We start from the raw sequence: 15274 nt of genomic DNA, 5'->3' as shown, positions 1-15274 counted from the left end.
GAAATTACTTGCATAAATCTTTATTTGGCTAATTTTCAGATGAAATGTTACGAAAACAATACGTTTATAACTATTTGTCTTTACACTAGTTTGAATTTTTTAAATCGCTTCCACGGGTACGTTGTAGAAACGCACTGAATCGTTTATCATAGTGTGGTGCCACCTGTTACTTTCACAATCCTACTTACATTTTCACACATGCCTGTAAAACTTTAATCCACATTTTCAGCAAGACACTCTTCATTTGTCTTACGAAGATATTCATCTCGCTTCAGTCTTCTGTCGCTTGGACCTTTCATGGACTCATTTTAGTCGTTATTTTTTACTTAAGCAATGTGGCATATTGGGGAAAATTCCAGGAATCGCACCTTCACGTAATTTTCCTGGAGCTTGTGAATACCTCTCCACTTCTCTTTGCAAATCTTTAAAAGTGTCTATTGTTACCATGTACTCTTTTCAGAAATGATTCTCACGGACCAGGAATCTCTTGGAAATTATCCCTCCTCTGCTCGCAATTATTCTATGTGTGTGCGTCTGTTGGAATTCGAAATTCCTTGGCGTAGATCTTAATTACCACTTAACCAATAACTGCTTGTACATCCTTGGACAGCATTTGTCTGGCATCTGAAAAATATTATTTAATTGATGATATGTAATACGCGTAAACTAAAAAATAATACTCCACTCTTTAATAAAATGTTACGCCTCTGAAGTTTGTTATGTGGCTTCACACACTTACTTTTACCGTTAAATATCGTTTCTGTAATATACAACCTGCTAGAAATGTTTTGGACATCTATGGACGCAGTCTAAATGACACTGCACATCTCACAACAACAGAAATAAAATCGTTCACAATTTATATTTCTCTAAATACAGCACTAGACTGTAGCAATACTGCATTGGTAATAATCCACTTACGTATCGTTGCCACTTCTCACAATTCTGGTAGAGTTGTGTAAAGTCAGCGGTGATCATATCATTGTTGGGACTGAAGGCAGCAAAAACTACAAGCTCAAAAACATAAACTATCTGATCAAAAGTATTCGGACGCCCTTAGGTAATGCGGAACTAAACGCCAGAACTCAAGAGAAGCGGAACGCCCCCCTCTCACCCCCTCCCCCACAAGTGTAAAAGGAGGTAGGGAGTATCGCGGTGTTACTACAGAAGCGGTAATTGCAGACTGGATCGATCAGGAGAGCTCAGTGGTATCGAACGTAGACTATTCGTTGATTGTCACCATCTGAGTAAGAAATCCATCAACTGACATTTAGACCCTTCTAAAGCGGCCCCAGTCAATTGCTGGTGATGTGACTGTGAAGCGCATGGGCGAAGGAACAATCACAACTAAAGGCCAGGCAGACCTCATACACTGACCGACAATGACCGTGGAGCATTGCGGATGTCAGTTGTAAAAACCCACATGGGATCAGAGGAAGATCCCAGTTGCTACCAGCAGCCCGGCTAGCACAGTGACTCTGCACAGTGAGTTAAAAAGGATGGGTTGCAGTGGTCGAGCAACCACACATTTCTGTTGTCAGTGCTGTGCGAAGCACCACGTGGTTTAAAGAGAGACGCCACTCAACAGTTGATGACTAGATGATTTGATGAATCACGTTATACCCTGCGGCAATTCCATCGAAGTATCTGGGTTTGGCGAGTGCCTGTAGAACGTTGCCTGCCATCATGCGTAATGCCAAGAGCCAAGTACGCAGGAGGTGGTGTCACATTACGGATCTGTTTCTCGTGCTTATGGTTGCGAGCTAACATCCCATAGATGTTTAGGCTCACATGCAGTTCCTCTTCGTCGAAATATCTTGGCTCAGTCTCGTCTAGGGGTTGAACCGCACGTGTCGCGTTACACGCCTTAATTAGACACTTGTGATCCTTTGGTTAAATTGCCTGGCTGATGGCAAGTTTGCGAAATACAGACTTAACATAACATTTGTAAATAGAAATGAAGCCCCATACTTCTTGACGTTTGGTCCGGGCGGACGTCACAAGACACCTGTTAAAGTTGATCGTTGATTCCTTCACTCAGTTTTTTTATGACAGAGGGTGAGAAGCCCTCTGACCGAGCACGCTGAGCTACCGTGCCGGACGTACTCGGGAAGCGAGAACGCTACCGCGAGACCAGGAGCGGCGGACAAATATAACACATAATAACAGTAATAACAATATCGGGAACTTGATTAACGACCCATAAATGATGTGGGCCATACAGTTGCGATTTGGTTAGAATAATGTTTATTCAGAAAGCAAACTAATAGCGAAAGTGGTCGTATTTAGAGTTACTGTTACAATCGAGCGCGTATCTGTTTGACACAGATCGATCATTCACAATCCCATCGCGAGCTACAAGTTCGATACTCCACCTCGTTAACTATGCGAAAAGTTGAGAGTTCACACTAGGCGCGTGGCTGCTCACCGCTCAGAGACTATGTCCTGCGAGATCACACAAGGCAAAATTTTCTGTGTCGTTTCACTTCCTAGCTACCTAAAGACAGACCGTCCGCTGTCACGTCTTCTGCCCGTCCCCGGCCACGTTTCCCGCGCGCCGAATATCTTCGCTCAGCTGACTAGGGCAGTTCCCTTTCCTGAAGCCTTCCATCTCATTAGCTACAGCTTTTTCTGCATTATTTTACATTTTAACATATTCAAATAATCAAAGTTTGACCACCTTCACGTTCTAAATAAAGTAATAATAATATCTATTACATAATAAACGTTAAATTCTTTTACATAAAGCCAATACAGTTTCCTTCTTAACTTTGAATCTCACGGCAGGTAGCCTTCCACCAATGTGCTTTCTGATAAATAAATAAAGAACAAAAGTAACTATTATGCACTAAACTTTACAACAAATATTCGATTACCTAATGATCGAATAAGGTGTCGTGCTGTCGTCGATCAATGTGTTTTGTGTGGAGGAAATGATGATCTGATGCTTGACTATAAATACTGGTAATTTAAATTTACTATACCTTTTATACAAATAAAATTACAGTCAATATTTACACCATTTGTCATTTTAATGATACGCTTCTATATGAAATGTCGATCGTTAAGATCGACCGAAACGTTCAGATTTTGGCATTCAGGTCTTTGCTACAAAACTTGTTAATTTCACTTAAACAGTAAATCCTAAACTGTTATAGATATGATCACTAGTCAAGTTATATTGGGATCACCATGAAAATTTATGAGGGATGACATTAAAATTACTGGGGCTTAATTCCCTGTATTACTTCAGAATTAAATACACTCCTGGAAATTGAAATAAGAACACCGTGAATTCATTGTCCCAGAAAGGGGAAACTTTATTGACACATTCCTGGGGTCAGATACATCACATGATCACACTGACAGAACCACAGGCACATAGACACAGGCAACAGAGCATGCACAATGTCGGCACTAGTACATTGTATATCCACCTTTCGCAGCAATGCAGGCTGCTATTCTCCCATGGAGACGATCGTAGAGATGCTGGATGTAGTCCTGTGGAACGGCTTGCCATGCCATTTCCACCTGGCGCCTCAGTTGGACCAGCGTTCGTGCTGGACGTGCAGACCGCATGAGACGACGCTTCATCCAGTCCCAAACATGCTCAATGGGGGACAGATCCGGAGATCTTGCTGGCCAGGGTAGTTGACTTACACCTTCTAGAGTACGGTGGGTGGCACGGGATACATGCGGACGTGCATTGTCCTGTTGGAACAGCAAGTTCCCCTGCCAGTCTAGGAATGGTAGAACGATGGGTTCGATGACGGTTTGGATGTACCGTGCGCTATTCAGTGTCCCCTCGACGATCACCAGAGGTGTACGGCCAGTGTAGGAGATCGCTCCCCACACCATGATGCCGAGTGTTGGCCCTGTGTGCCTCGGTCGTATGCAGTCCTGATTGTGGCGCTCACCTGCACGGCGCCAAACACGCATACGACCATCATTGGCACCAAGGCAGAAGCGACTCTCATCGCTGAAGACGACACGTCTCCATTCGTCCCTCCATTCACGCCTGTCGCGACACCCCTGGAGGCGGGCTGCACGATGTTGGGGCGTGAGCGGAAGACGGCCTAACGGTGTGCGGGACCGTAGACCAGCTTCATGGAGACGGTTGCGAATGGTCCTCGCCGATACCCCAGGAGCACCAGTGTCCCTAATTTGCTGGGAAGTGGCGGTGCGGTCCCCTACGGCACTGCGTAGGATCCTACGGTCTTGGCGTGCATCCGTGCATCGCTGTGGTCCGGTCCCAGGTCGACGGGCACGTGCACCTTCCGCCGACCACTGGCGACAACATCGATGTACTGTGGAGACCTCACGCCCCACGTGTTGAGCAATTCGGCGATACGTCCACCCGGCCTCCCGCATGCCCACTATACGCCCTCGCTCAAAGTCCGTCAACTGCACATACGGTTCACGTCCACGCTGTCGCGGCATGCTACCAGTGTTAAAGACTGCGATGGAGCTCCGTATGCCACGGCAAACTGGCTGACGGCGACGGTGCACAAATGCTGCGCAGCTAGCGCCATTCGACGGCCAACACCGCGGTTCCTGGTGTGTCCGCTGTGCCGTGCGTGTGATCATTGCTTGTACAGCCCTCTCGCAGTGTCCGGAGCAAGTATGGTGGGTCTGACACACCCGTGTCAATGTGTTCTTTTTTCCATTTCCAGGAGTGTAGTTTTCATAAATGTTTCCCTTTATGGCCGATCTTAGGTCCGCCATATTTAACATTGCTACGTCTCCTCGGCCACAAACGGCTTCGGCTGGGTTTCCCTATGACGTAGGTTCTTGTCTGTCTCACTCGCACACTACAGCGCTTAGGCCGCAATAGACAATAGCCACCTGTGAGTTTGCCTGTCTCTTGGTGAATCTCCGCCCTTTGTGGCACGCGTTCTTGGGCGACAGGGATAGTTTCACAATTCCTGTAGGCTGACACTTTCGACCATATATTTAAATGAGAGCGCAATGCTCGTTAACTCACATGGTATGGACCCTCATTTCGTTTAAGAAAGCGCTAAACGCGGAAGGGCGTGAGGACAGTTTACAGCATTTTGTACTAAAAACAGAACAGGAACAGTTCTGACGCAACGACTGTATCAGCATAGCAGTGTATCCTGTCACAAAGGAGCAGGGAATGCGATTGTTGTTGTGCGGATGCGAGCCGACTTGGTGACACTTCGCTCTCAGCTTCAGGCTGTGATGGCTTCGGTTACACAGCTTGAGGCTGCAGTGGATGGGCACCACTGTTGCGGGCCAGCCGTGGGGATCCAACGGGCGTCCAGTACGGCCGAGTCCTCCGATCGGTCCTCACCGGTGGCCAACCCAGTTACTGCTCGCAATGAGGTTGACCCCTCACCTGTGGTTAGAGGTCTGCGCGGATGCGGATATCCGCGGATATATCCGCGGATGTCCGCGGTAGTTGTTAGTTGGCGGATAAAATCGCGACCGGCGCGGGTACCCACGTGTCATCTGCGGATAATGAGCAAAGCATCTGCCCAGTACGTATGTTGCAATGTTAGTTGAAAACTTCAAGTCTGTTGACATTCTTGGAATCTTGCAGGGCCCGGGTAGAGCGGATGTCTGTTGTCCGCAGCCCCTGGCTACGACCGACGTAGCTGTACCCGAGAGACCTGCGCCTAATCCGTTTCCGCGACCGTGTCTTTTGTGTGGCCTGTGAAGTTCTCTCTGGGTGGCAAACCTGCCCAATGTCTACCAGACAGGTGCCCGTTGCAATTTTCCCTTCTTTCTTTTACAGTAATTGAATCAGAAGCAAGCAGAAGATGAAAATATTTATTCTGAAGCCTGTGAGTTTTTATTGTAATATTTATAGTAAAGAATTTCCACGACATATTGTGAGTATTTCTACTATTCCCAACGAGAACATTTAAGTAGCATTAGGTAAAAGAAGGAAATATTTAACAAGCAATTTGTTTTGTAGTAATTTTCAGATTAAAGTTTTAAGTTTTTACTCTTCGCAACAAGAACATTCAACAGCTAACACGTCAATATTATCAAACTAGGTAATGATGATGTCATAAGTGCCTACCTAAATTTTAGCGTGCACTACAGTAACATTTGCAGCCGCCGAGCATTGTCGCTCTTTGCGAACAGTGAAACGGCCCGGCCGGAGCGGGGGCACGGCGGGCCTTGTAATTAATAACAAGTGGGACTTCAAACTACGGCTCACGACCACCAACAAGCTGTGACTGCGATAGCCGGTGAAAGATTATTCTGATCACATTGAAAACTTACAAAATATTCAAATAATCCAAAATAATAATGCGTCTTTTAATTTACCAGCCAATTAGTAAAGATAAGGCCTTAAATTTATAACAAAATTCAACATTTTATCTCGGTATTGCTCAACACGGAACAGTGCCTAACATTTGAAGTTATGGGACAGTGGTTTTTATATAGACATCTTGAAATCGTTTGCAGTTCCATTAAACTCTGACAAAAATTATTTTTTATCATTGAAAGTATTAACTGCGAAATCTACTGCAAATTTTATCTTAGTAATTTAGACTAATGTTGAGGATGTTTTAAAGTGTGAAAAACTTTGTTTAGTTGAGAATGAAACAGACATTTCATTTATCGCTTGGTCGTAATTCGACAAATCAGTCAAAAGGTGAGGTTCGAGATTTCAATCGTATTTTTAGCTAAAGCTAAATGGACTCCTAGTTTCTATAACCACTGATTTTGTTGTCACTCTTCGGAAGACGAGTTATTTCTTCCAGACAACGTCAATTATTGCTGGCAGTTTAACTTTCTCATGGGTGCGCCAGTGTTTTGCAGTGTAGGCCTAATACTGTAAATATTTTCACCTGGAAATTAGAGGACTGAACGCGTAAGTTATAATATAATCCTCAGCTGACATGAATAGCTTTAAAATTTGACACATCCAAGCAGTGAGTACAAAAAAAAACTGTCGGTAAATGATGCAATGTGCTAGTAACAGTTTAAAACCATCGTCATTTTCAGCTGCCTTGGCACAAGAGCAGCGAAATATAATTGTTTCTATACACGTATTTTCATCATTTAATACTATTACATTGAATTTTATTTTTTTAAATAGCGTTTCCAATCTCACGAGATCCGAGGGGCTACTGTGTGTGCTCCGGAGCGCCAATGCTTTACTGTTTGGAATGGTCTGCTTCAGAGTAGATATAGAGCATTTCCTGTGATTTAAGAAATCAAAAGTAGTTACGTTGGGGCAGAAATGGCACCCTAACAATAACTATGTCATTACATACCATAATTCTAAGTACTACTGTCTATTACTACTAATTACTCACTCAAAACTTAAATATATGCGGATGCGGATTGCACTTTTCTTATCCGCGCAGACCTCTACCTGTCGTCAAGTGGGAGGTCGTCCCGGGGCGTAGCAAGAGGCGAAAGACTTCCCAGGCGGCCGCAAGTGAGGCTTCCCCGGTTTATCTGACAAACGGGTTCCAGGTGCTGTCTGTGGCTGACACTGAAACAGGACAGGCGACAGCGTCTGGCTGAGCGACAGATTATTGATAGTTGGGAACTCCAAAGTTAGGCGCGTTATGGGGCGCCTTAGGGACGTGGCTGCCAAGAAGGAACAGAAAACCAATGTGCACTCCGCGTGCATACCGGGTGGAGTCATTGCAGATGTGGCACGGGTCCTCCCGGATGCCATGAAGAGCACAATGTCAGCCAACTGCAAGTTATTGCTCACATCGGTACCACTTTGTAACAGAAGAGAGTCTCTCTGATTTCGACTGGCTAACAGAAGTGGTAAAGGCTGCCAGTCTTGCTTGCACTCGGACGGTTCTGCGACCGTGTAGGCAGCAGATTCCTCGATTTCCGCCAAAGGGTGGTTGGGTTTCGGGTAGCAGGGGCTGTGTGGCGTGGACTGGGCGGTTTTTTAGATTAGAGGGTCCCGGGAAAACACAAGAAGAGCTTCAGTCACAAAGGGTGCAGGCAGAACGCAGGAAGAACGTAAATACAGGAACCATCGGTATAACAGTTGTAAATTGTCGTAGCTGTGTTGGGAAAGTGTTAGAGCTACAATCGCTAATAGAAAGCACTGATGTTCAAATCGTTATAGGCACCGAAAGCTGACTAAAGGCGGAGACAAGCTCAGCCGAAATTTTTGCGAAGAACCTAACGCTGTTCCGAAAGAATAGGCTCAACACGGTTGGCGGTGGCGTGTTTGTTGTTGTTAGAAGTAGTTTAACTTGTCGCAAAATTGAAGTAGATACTTCCTGTGGGTTAGTATGGGCAGAGGTCATTGTTGGCAACCGGAATAAAGTAATAATTGGATCCTTCTACCGACTTCCTAATTCGGACGATACAGTTGCTGAAAGACTCAAAGGAAACTTGAGTTTGATTTGAAACACGCAACCGAAACACACGATTACAGTTGCTGGTGACTTTAATTTACTCTCGATATGTTGGAGAAAATACATGTTTCATTCCGGAGGTATGTATAAAATATCACCCGACATTGTGCTAAACGCATTCTCTGAAAATTATTTCGAGCAGTTAGTTTATGGACCTATGCGAATAGTAAACAGTTGTGAAAACACTTGAACTCTTAGAAACAAATAACCCTGAGTTAATAACGAGCATCAAAACCGATACAGGGATTAGTAAACACAGGGCTGTTGTAGCGAGACTGAATATTGTAATCCGCAAATCCTCCAAAAATAAGCAAAAAACGTATCTATTCAAAAAAGCAGGTAAAAATTCACTTGACGCCTTTCTGAGAGACAATCTCCACTCCTTCCAAATTAATGATATAAATATAGACCAGATTTCGCTTGAACTCAGAGAAATAGTATCGCCAGCAATTGATAGATATATACCAAATAAATTAACAAACGACGGAGCTGATCGTCCTGACTTGTTTAGTCAGAGCACTGCTGCAGAAACAAAGAAACAAACATGCCAAATTTAAACAGACGCAAAAACCCAAGGTTTTCGATCTTTTACGGAAGCTCGAAATTTAGCGCGGACTTGAATGCGAGATGCTTATAACAGTTTCCACAACGAAACTTGACCTCGAAACCTGGAAGTATATCCTAAGAGGTCCTGGTCGTATGTGAAGTATGTTAGCGGCAAGAAACAATCAATACCTTCTTTGCGCGATAGCAACGGATATACTATCGAAGACGGTGCTGCCAAAGCAGAGTTACTAAACACAGCCTTCCGAAATGCCTTCACAAAAGAAGAAGAAATAAATATTCCAGAATTCGAATCGAGACAGCTGTCAACATAACGTAGAAATAAATATCTCTCTGGCTCAGACTGTATACCAATTAGGTTCCTTTCAGAGTATACGGATACATTAGCTCCATACTTAAAAATCATATACAACCGTTCGCCCGACGAAAGATCAGCACCCAAAGACTGGAAAGTTGCGCAGGTCACAACAATATTTAAGAAAGGTAGTAGCAGTAAACCACTTAATTACAGGCTCATATTGCTAACGTCCATATTCATCATGATTTTGGAACATATATTGTGTTCGAACATTATGAATTACCACGAAGAAAACTTTCTATTGACACTCATTTACAAAACACCGTTCTCGTTAAAACACAACTAGCTCTTTATTCGCAGGGAGCTATTGACAAAGGATTTCGGGTCGATTACATAGTTCTCGATTTCCGGAAGGCTTTTGACACTGTACCACACAAGCGGCTTGTAGTTAAATTGGGTACTTATGGAATATCGACTCAGTTATGTGACTGGATTTGTGATTTGCTGTCAGGGAGCTCACAGTTCATAGTAACTGACGGGAAGTCATCGAGTATAGCAGAAGTGATTTCTGGCGTTCCCCAAGGTAGTGTTATAGGCGCTTTGCTGTTCCTTATCTATATAAACGATTGGGGAGACAATATGAGCAGCCGTCTTCGGTTGTTTGCAGATGACGCTGTCGTTTATCGAGTAATAAAGTCAACAGAAGATCAAAACAAACTATAAACGATTTAGAAAAAATATCTGAATAGTGCGAAAAGTGGCAGTTGACCCTGAATAACGAAACGTGTGAGGTCATCCATATGAGTGCTAAAAGGAACTCGTTAAACTTTGATTAGACGATAAATCAATCACACCTAAAAGCCGTAAATTCTACTAAATACCTAGGTATTACAATTACGAACAACTTAAGTTGGATGTAACACACAGAAAATGTTGTGGGGAAGATGAACCAAGGACTGCATTTTATTGGCAACACACTTAGAAAATGTAACAGATCTACTACGGAGACTGCCTACACTACGCTTGTCCGTTGTCTTTTAGAATACTGCTGCGCGGTGTGGGACCATTACCAAATAGAACTGACGGAGTACATTGAAAAAGTTCGAAGAATGGCAGCACGTTTTGTATTATCGCGAAATGTGGGAGAGTGTGTCACTGAAATTATACAGGACTTGTGGTGGACATCATTAAAAGAAAGGCGTTTATCGTTGCTACGGAATCTTCTCACGAAATTTCAAATTCCAACTTTTTCCTCCGAATGCGAAAATACGAGGATTGGAACTTAAATAGAGGCAACTATTTATTCACAACTGATACCAAAGAGTTACATCTTTGCACCTGTTACTGTCCCTCAAAGTAGTCACCAAGTGTGTAGAATACGTTGCCAGCGATGTGGAAGGCGTAGTATACCGTTAGCAGAGCCTGTTCTGTTGATGGTGTGAATGGAGCGGTCTACTGCCTGTCGAATCTCTGGAACAGTTCTGAAGCCAATGCCATGAAGTGGTTCCTTCAATTTCGGAATCAAATCACAGTCACGAGGACTTAAGTGCGGGGAGTATGGTGGATGTACAGTACTTCCTAGTCCCGTCGACAGAACAGAGCAGCCACAGCCTGCACTGTATGCGCCCGCGCATTGTCGTGCAAAATGATGGGTGGGTTGCGCAGAAAGTGTCGCCGCTTCTTTTGCAAAGCTGGTCGCAGGTGATGCTCCAAAAACGAACAATAATGCGATTTAAGTCCTTGTGACTTTGATTTGATTCCAAAGATGAAGCATTGGCTTCAGAACTATACCAGAGATTCGACAGGCAGTAGACCGCTCTATTCGAACCATCAACCGAACAGGCTCTGCTAACGGTATACTACTCCTTCCAGATCGCTGGCAACAGGTTCTACCCAACGCTGGTGACTAATTTGAAGGACAGTAACAGTTGCAAATATGTAACTCTTTTGCATCGGTTGTGAATAAATAGTTGCTACTATTTAAGTTCCAACTCTCGTATTTTGTTGACACCGACGTCCATAGGGAGGAAAGATCACCATGATAAAATAAGGGAAATCAGAGCTCGCACGCTCTGCGCTCTGTTAGAGATTGTAATAGTAGAGAATTGGGAAGGCGGTTCGATGAACCCTCTGCCAGATACTTTAATGTTCTTTGCAGAGTATCCATGTCGATGTAGAAGGCGACGGTTGGCGACAAACAGAAAAATCCGGATTTGAGTTCCCGTCCAGCACAAATTTTCAATAATTACACGCCATATTGACTATTAATAGACTGTGACAGTTTTAAAAATATGAGAAGGTTTCAAATATTTGTGACGGCTAAATTATTTATTGAGCGACGTGTTTCGAGGTGATACCTCATCCTCAGTCTATTCTGACATTCCAAAAACATTTAACACATGTTTGTATAGATATTAAATCTTGGAAGCTTTAATATATGTATACACATGTATTAAATGTTTTTGTAAAGCCAGTAGCCGGCCGATATGGCCGAGCTATTCTGGACGCTACGGTCGCAGGTTCGAATCCTGCCTCGGAGATGGATGTGTGTGATGTCCTTAGGTTAGTTAGGTTTAAGTAGTTCTAAGTTCTAGGGGACTGATGACCTCAGCAGTTAAGTCCCATAGTGCTCAGAGCCATTTGAACCATTTTTTGTAAAGCCAATATAGCATGATGATGAGGTGTCACCTCGGAACATGTCGCTAAGTAAATAATTCAGTTGTCAAGAATTTTTATGGCTGGTAGCAGTATTTGAAGGGCTTATCGTACAAATTTTTCGGCTTTTTCCGCTGTTCTTTTTCATGCCTAGTAACAGCTAATGGCTTCATTTGCTTCGGATCACGAGTGAAAGTAACACCCGGCAGGTGCGGAGCTTCTCGCAGCTGCGCAACGAGTTCGCGGACGTGGACACGTTCTACCTGGGCTGCGGCGGGCGCGAGGTGGGCGGCTCGCCGCGGCGGTCGCGGTCGCGCGCCAACACGCACGGCGGCGGCGGCGCCAACCAGCTGATGGTGCAGCAGGAGGCGGCGCGGCGCGCGCGCAGCAAGAGCCGGCAGGGCCGCGTGCCGCTGGCGCTGCCCGCCGTGGAGCGCGACGGTAAGGACCGGGAGCGAGACCGCTCTGCCCCGGGACACGCGCAGGGGCGCTGGGGCGCGCCGCCGCCCGCGCTGCTCGACCACGAGCCGCTGCTGCCGCCCCCGCAGCAGCCGCCGCCGCCCCCGCCGCGCTGGCGCGCCAACGGCGCCCACGACGACGACAGGGACGCTCCCGTCCAAGGTACCCCAGCCTGAGGCCGCGACCCACGCCACTGCCCTGTAGTCGGCTGCGCTGGTGGACAACTACTGAACCCCTCGTTCGCATATTCACACCTGTACATTCCTATTCCTCCCGCGAATAGCATGAAAGGTTTGTCGGATACCCTCTCCATAAGCTCGAATTTCTCGCGAGATATTTGTTTGAGGGAGTATCTTGTACGGGACGTGGGCTCTCGAGATTTTGAGACTAAACCTCTTTGCATTTCACAACCTCTATCTTACGATTAAGTAACTGGGATAGCGACATTCACACATGCAGATGGCAGCAATAGCGCGTACACAAGAAGGCAGTGCATTGGCGGAGCTGTCAATTGTACTCAGATGATTCATGTGAAATATTTCTCCAACGTGATTACGGCCGCACGACGGGAATTAACAGACTTTTGAACGGGAAATAGAAGTTGGAGCTAGATGCATGACGCATTCCATTTCGTAAATCGTAACGGAATTCAATATTCCGAGATCCACATCGTCAAGAGCGTGGCAAGAATACCAAGTTTCAGCCATTACCGCTACGACCTAGAGCTGAATTCAGTTTGCAAGAGCTGATGGTACGGTTCGAGTGTGGCGCATACCCCACGAAGCCATGGGCACAAGTTGTCAACAAGGCACTGTGCAAGCTGGTGGTAGCTCCATAATGGTGTTAGTTGCGACTGCGTGGAACGCACTGGATCTTCTAGTACAACTCAACCGATAAGTACCTGGGAATGATTATTTTCGGCTATCTGGAGACAATTTGCAACCCAGTCATGGATTTCAGGTTCCCAAACAACGATCTCATGTCAATGGACTACAGTTGTTCGCGATTGGTTCGAAGAACGTTGTGGCCAATTCGAGGAAATGATTTGGCCACCCACATCGCCCGACATGAATCTCTTCAATTATTTGGCACTGGCAGCACTTAGTGGACGGCTGCAGTGTCAGAAAGGTTCATTATTTCTGCAGGGGACTTCCAATGACTTGTTGAGTCCATGCCACGTCGAGTTGCTGAATTATGTCGAGCAAAAGGAGGTCCGACATGACATTACGAGGTCTCCCACGACTTTTGTCGCATAGTGCCTCCGCTATGTCATGAGCGTACTTGTGCATATGTTTGAGACATACTTTTGACTAGCGACTTTTTCAGGACGTGCTAAGTATAAGCAACCGGTGCCGTGACTGTTTAAATCACTCCTATATCGGACGTACGGAACATGCTTCACTTTTAGCATTACTGAATTCAGTATCCATTAATTACAACATCTTGTTTGGTCTGCACTAGGTGCTGATTGTAACAGCAGGGTAGTTTATGTTCGAATGGAAGAAACAGACCTTGTGGCATTCTCTGCTAATGCTGCTGTCACTTACTGTGCGGCGCCTGATTCATATGACTTATTAAACTGAAGAGCCAAAGAAACTGGTACACCTGTCTAATATCTTTTAGGGCCACCGCGAGCTCGCAGAATTGCCGCAACACGACATGTCACGGACTTGACTAATGTCTGAAGTAGGGCTGGAGGGAACTGACACCATGAATCCTGCAGGGCTGACGATAAATCCGTAGGAGTACAAGGGGGTGGAGGTCTCTACCGAACAGCACGTTACAAGGTATCCCAAATATGCTCAATAATGTTGATGTCTGGGGAGTTTGGTGACCAGTGGAAATATTTAAACTCAGAAGAGTGTTCCTGGAGCCATTCCGTAGCAATTCTAGACGTGTGGGGTGTCGCATTGTCCGACTGGAGTTGCCCAAGTCCGTGGGAATGCACAATGGACACGAACGGATACAAGTGATCAGACAGGATGCTTACGTAGGTGTCACCTGTCAAAGTCGTATCTAGACGTATTAGGGATTCCATATGAATCCAACCGCACAGGTCCCACACCATTACAGAGCCTCCACCAGCTTGAAAAGTCTCCTGCTGACATGCAGGGCCCACGCATTCATGAGGTTGTCTCCATACCAGTACACGTCCGTCCTCTCGATACTATTTGAAACGAGACTTGCCAGATAAGGCAACATGTGTTCAGTCGATATTGACGGGCCCAGGTGAGGCGTAAAGCTTTGTGTCATGCAGTCATCGATATGGCTCCGAAAGGCCATATCGATGATGTTTCGTTGAATGGTTCGCACGCGGACGCTAGTTGATGGTCCAGCAATTTGTGGAAGGATTGCACCTCTGCCACATTGCAAGATTCTCTTAAGTCTTCGTTGGTCCTGTTCTAGCAGGATCTTTTTCCGACCGCAGCGATGTCGGAGATTTATTGCTTTACCGGATTCTTGATATTCACAGTACATTCGTGAAATGGTAGTACGGGAAAATCCCCACTTCATCGCTCTACCTCGGAGATGCTGTGTCTTATCGCTCGTGCGCCGACTATAACACCACATTCAAACTCACTTCAATCTTGAAAACCTGACATTGTAGCATCAGTAACCGATCTAACAGCTGCAGAAGACGATTGTCTTATATAGGCGTTGCCGACTGCAGCGCCGTATTCTGCCTGTTTACATATGTCTGTATTTGAATACGTATGCCTATATCAATTTCTTTTACTCTTCAGTGTATTTCCCGAAAATAAAAAGAATGCTTGAATTTTGTTGGCAGGCGAGTGCGCTACTATACGAAATATACAATACATTTTACAGAACTCTTTTCTGCCTCTCATCATGAGCTAATGGCAGTACCGACGGAGAACTAAGCCATGAGTCTATTGTTTTCACTTCACAGGTGGGTCATTGC

General features: G+C 45.3%; 1 protein-coding gene across 1 annotated transcript in view; it reads left to right on the top strand.

Annotated features, from left to right (window-relative positions):
• The window catches only part of LOC126354637 (echinoderm microtubule-associated protein-like CG42247), a 287858-nt gene that overhangs the window by 106839 nt on the left and 165745 nt on the right, over positions 1 to 15274 (top strand). Inside the window, exon 3 of the mRNA XM_050004406.1 lies at positions 12102 to 12333. Coding sequence (XP_049860363.1) covers positions 12102 to 12333 — 232 coding nt within the window. The remainder of the gene's footprint in view (positions 1 to 12101; positions 12334 to 15274) is intronic.

This window comes from Schistocerca gregaria, chromosome 3, assembly GCF_023897955.1.
Source record: "Schistocerca gregaria isolate iqSchGreg1 chromosome 3, iqSchGreg1.2, whole genome shotgun sequence".
Classification (NCBI taxonomy): domain Eukaryota; kingdom Metazoa; phylum Arthropoda; class Insecta; order Orthoptera; family Acrididae; genus Schistocerca; species Schistocerca gregaria.
The sequence above is the reverse complement of the archived record's forward strand: the minus strand, read 5'-3'. Positions and strand labels throughout refer to the sequence as shown.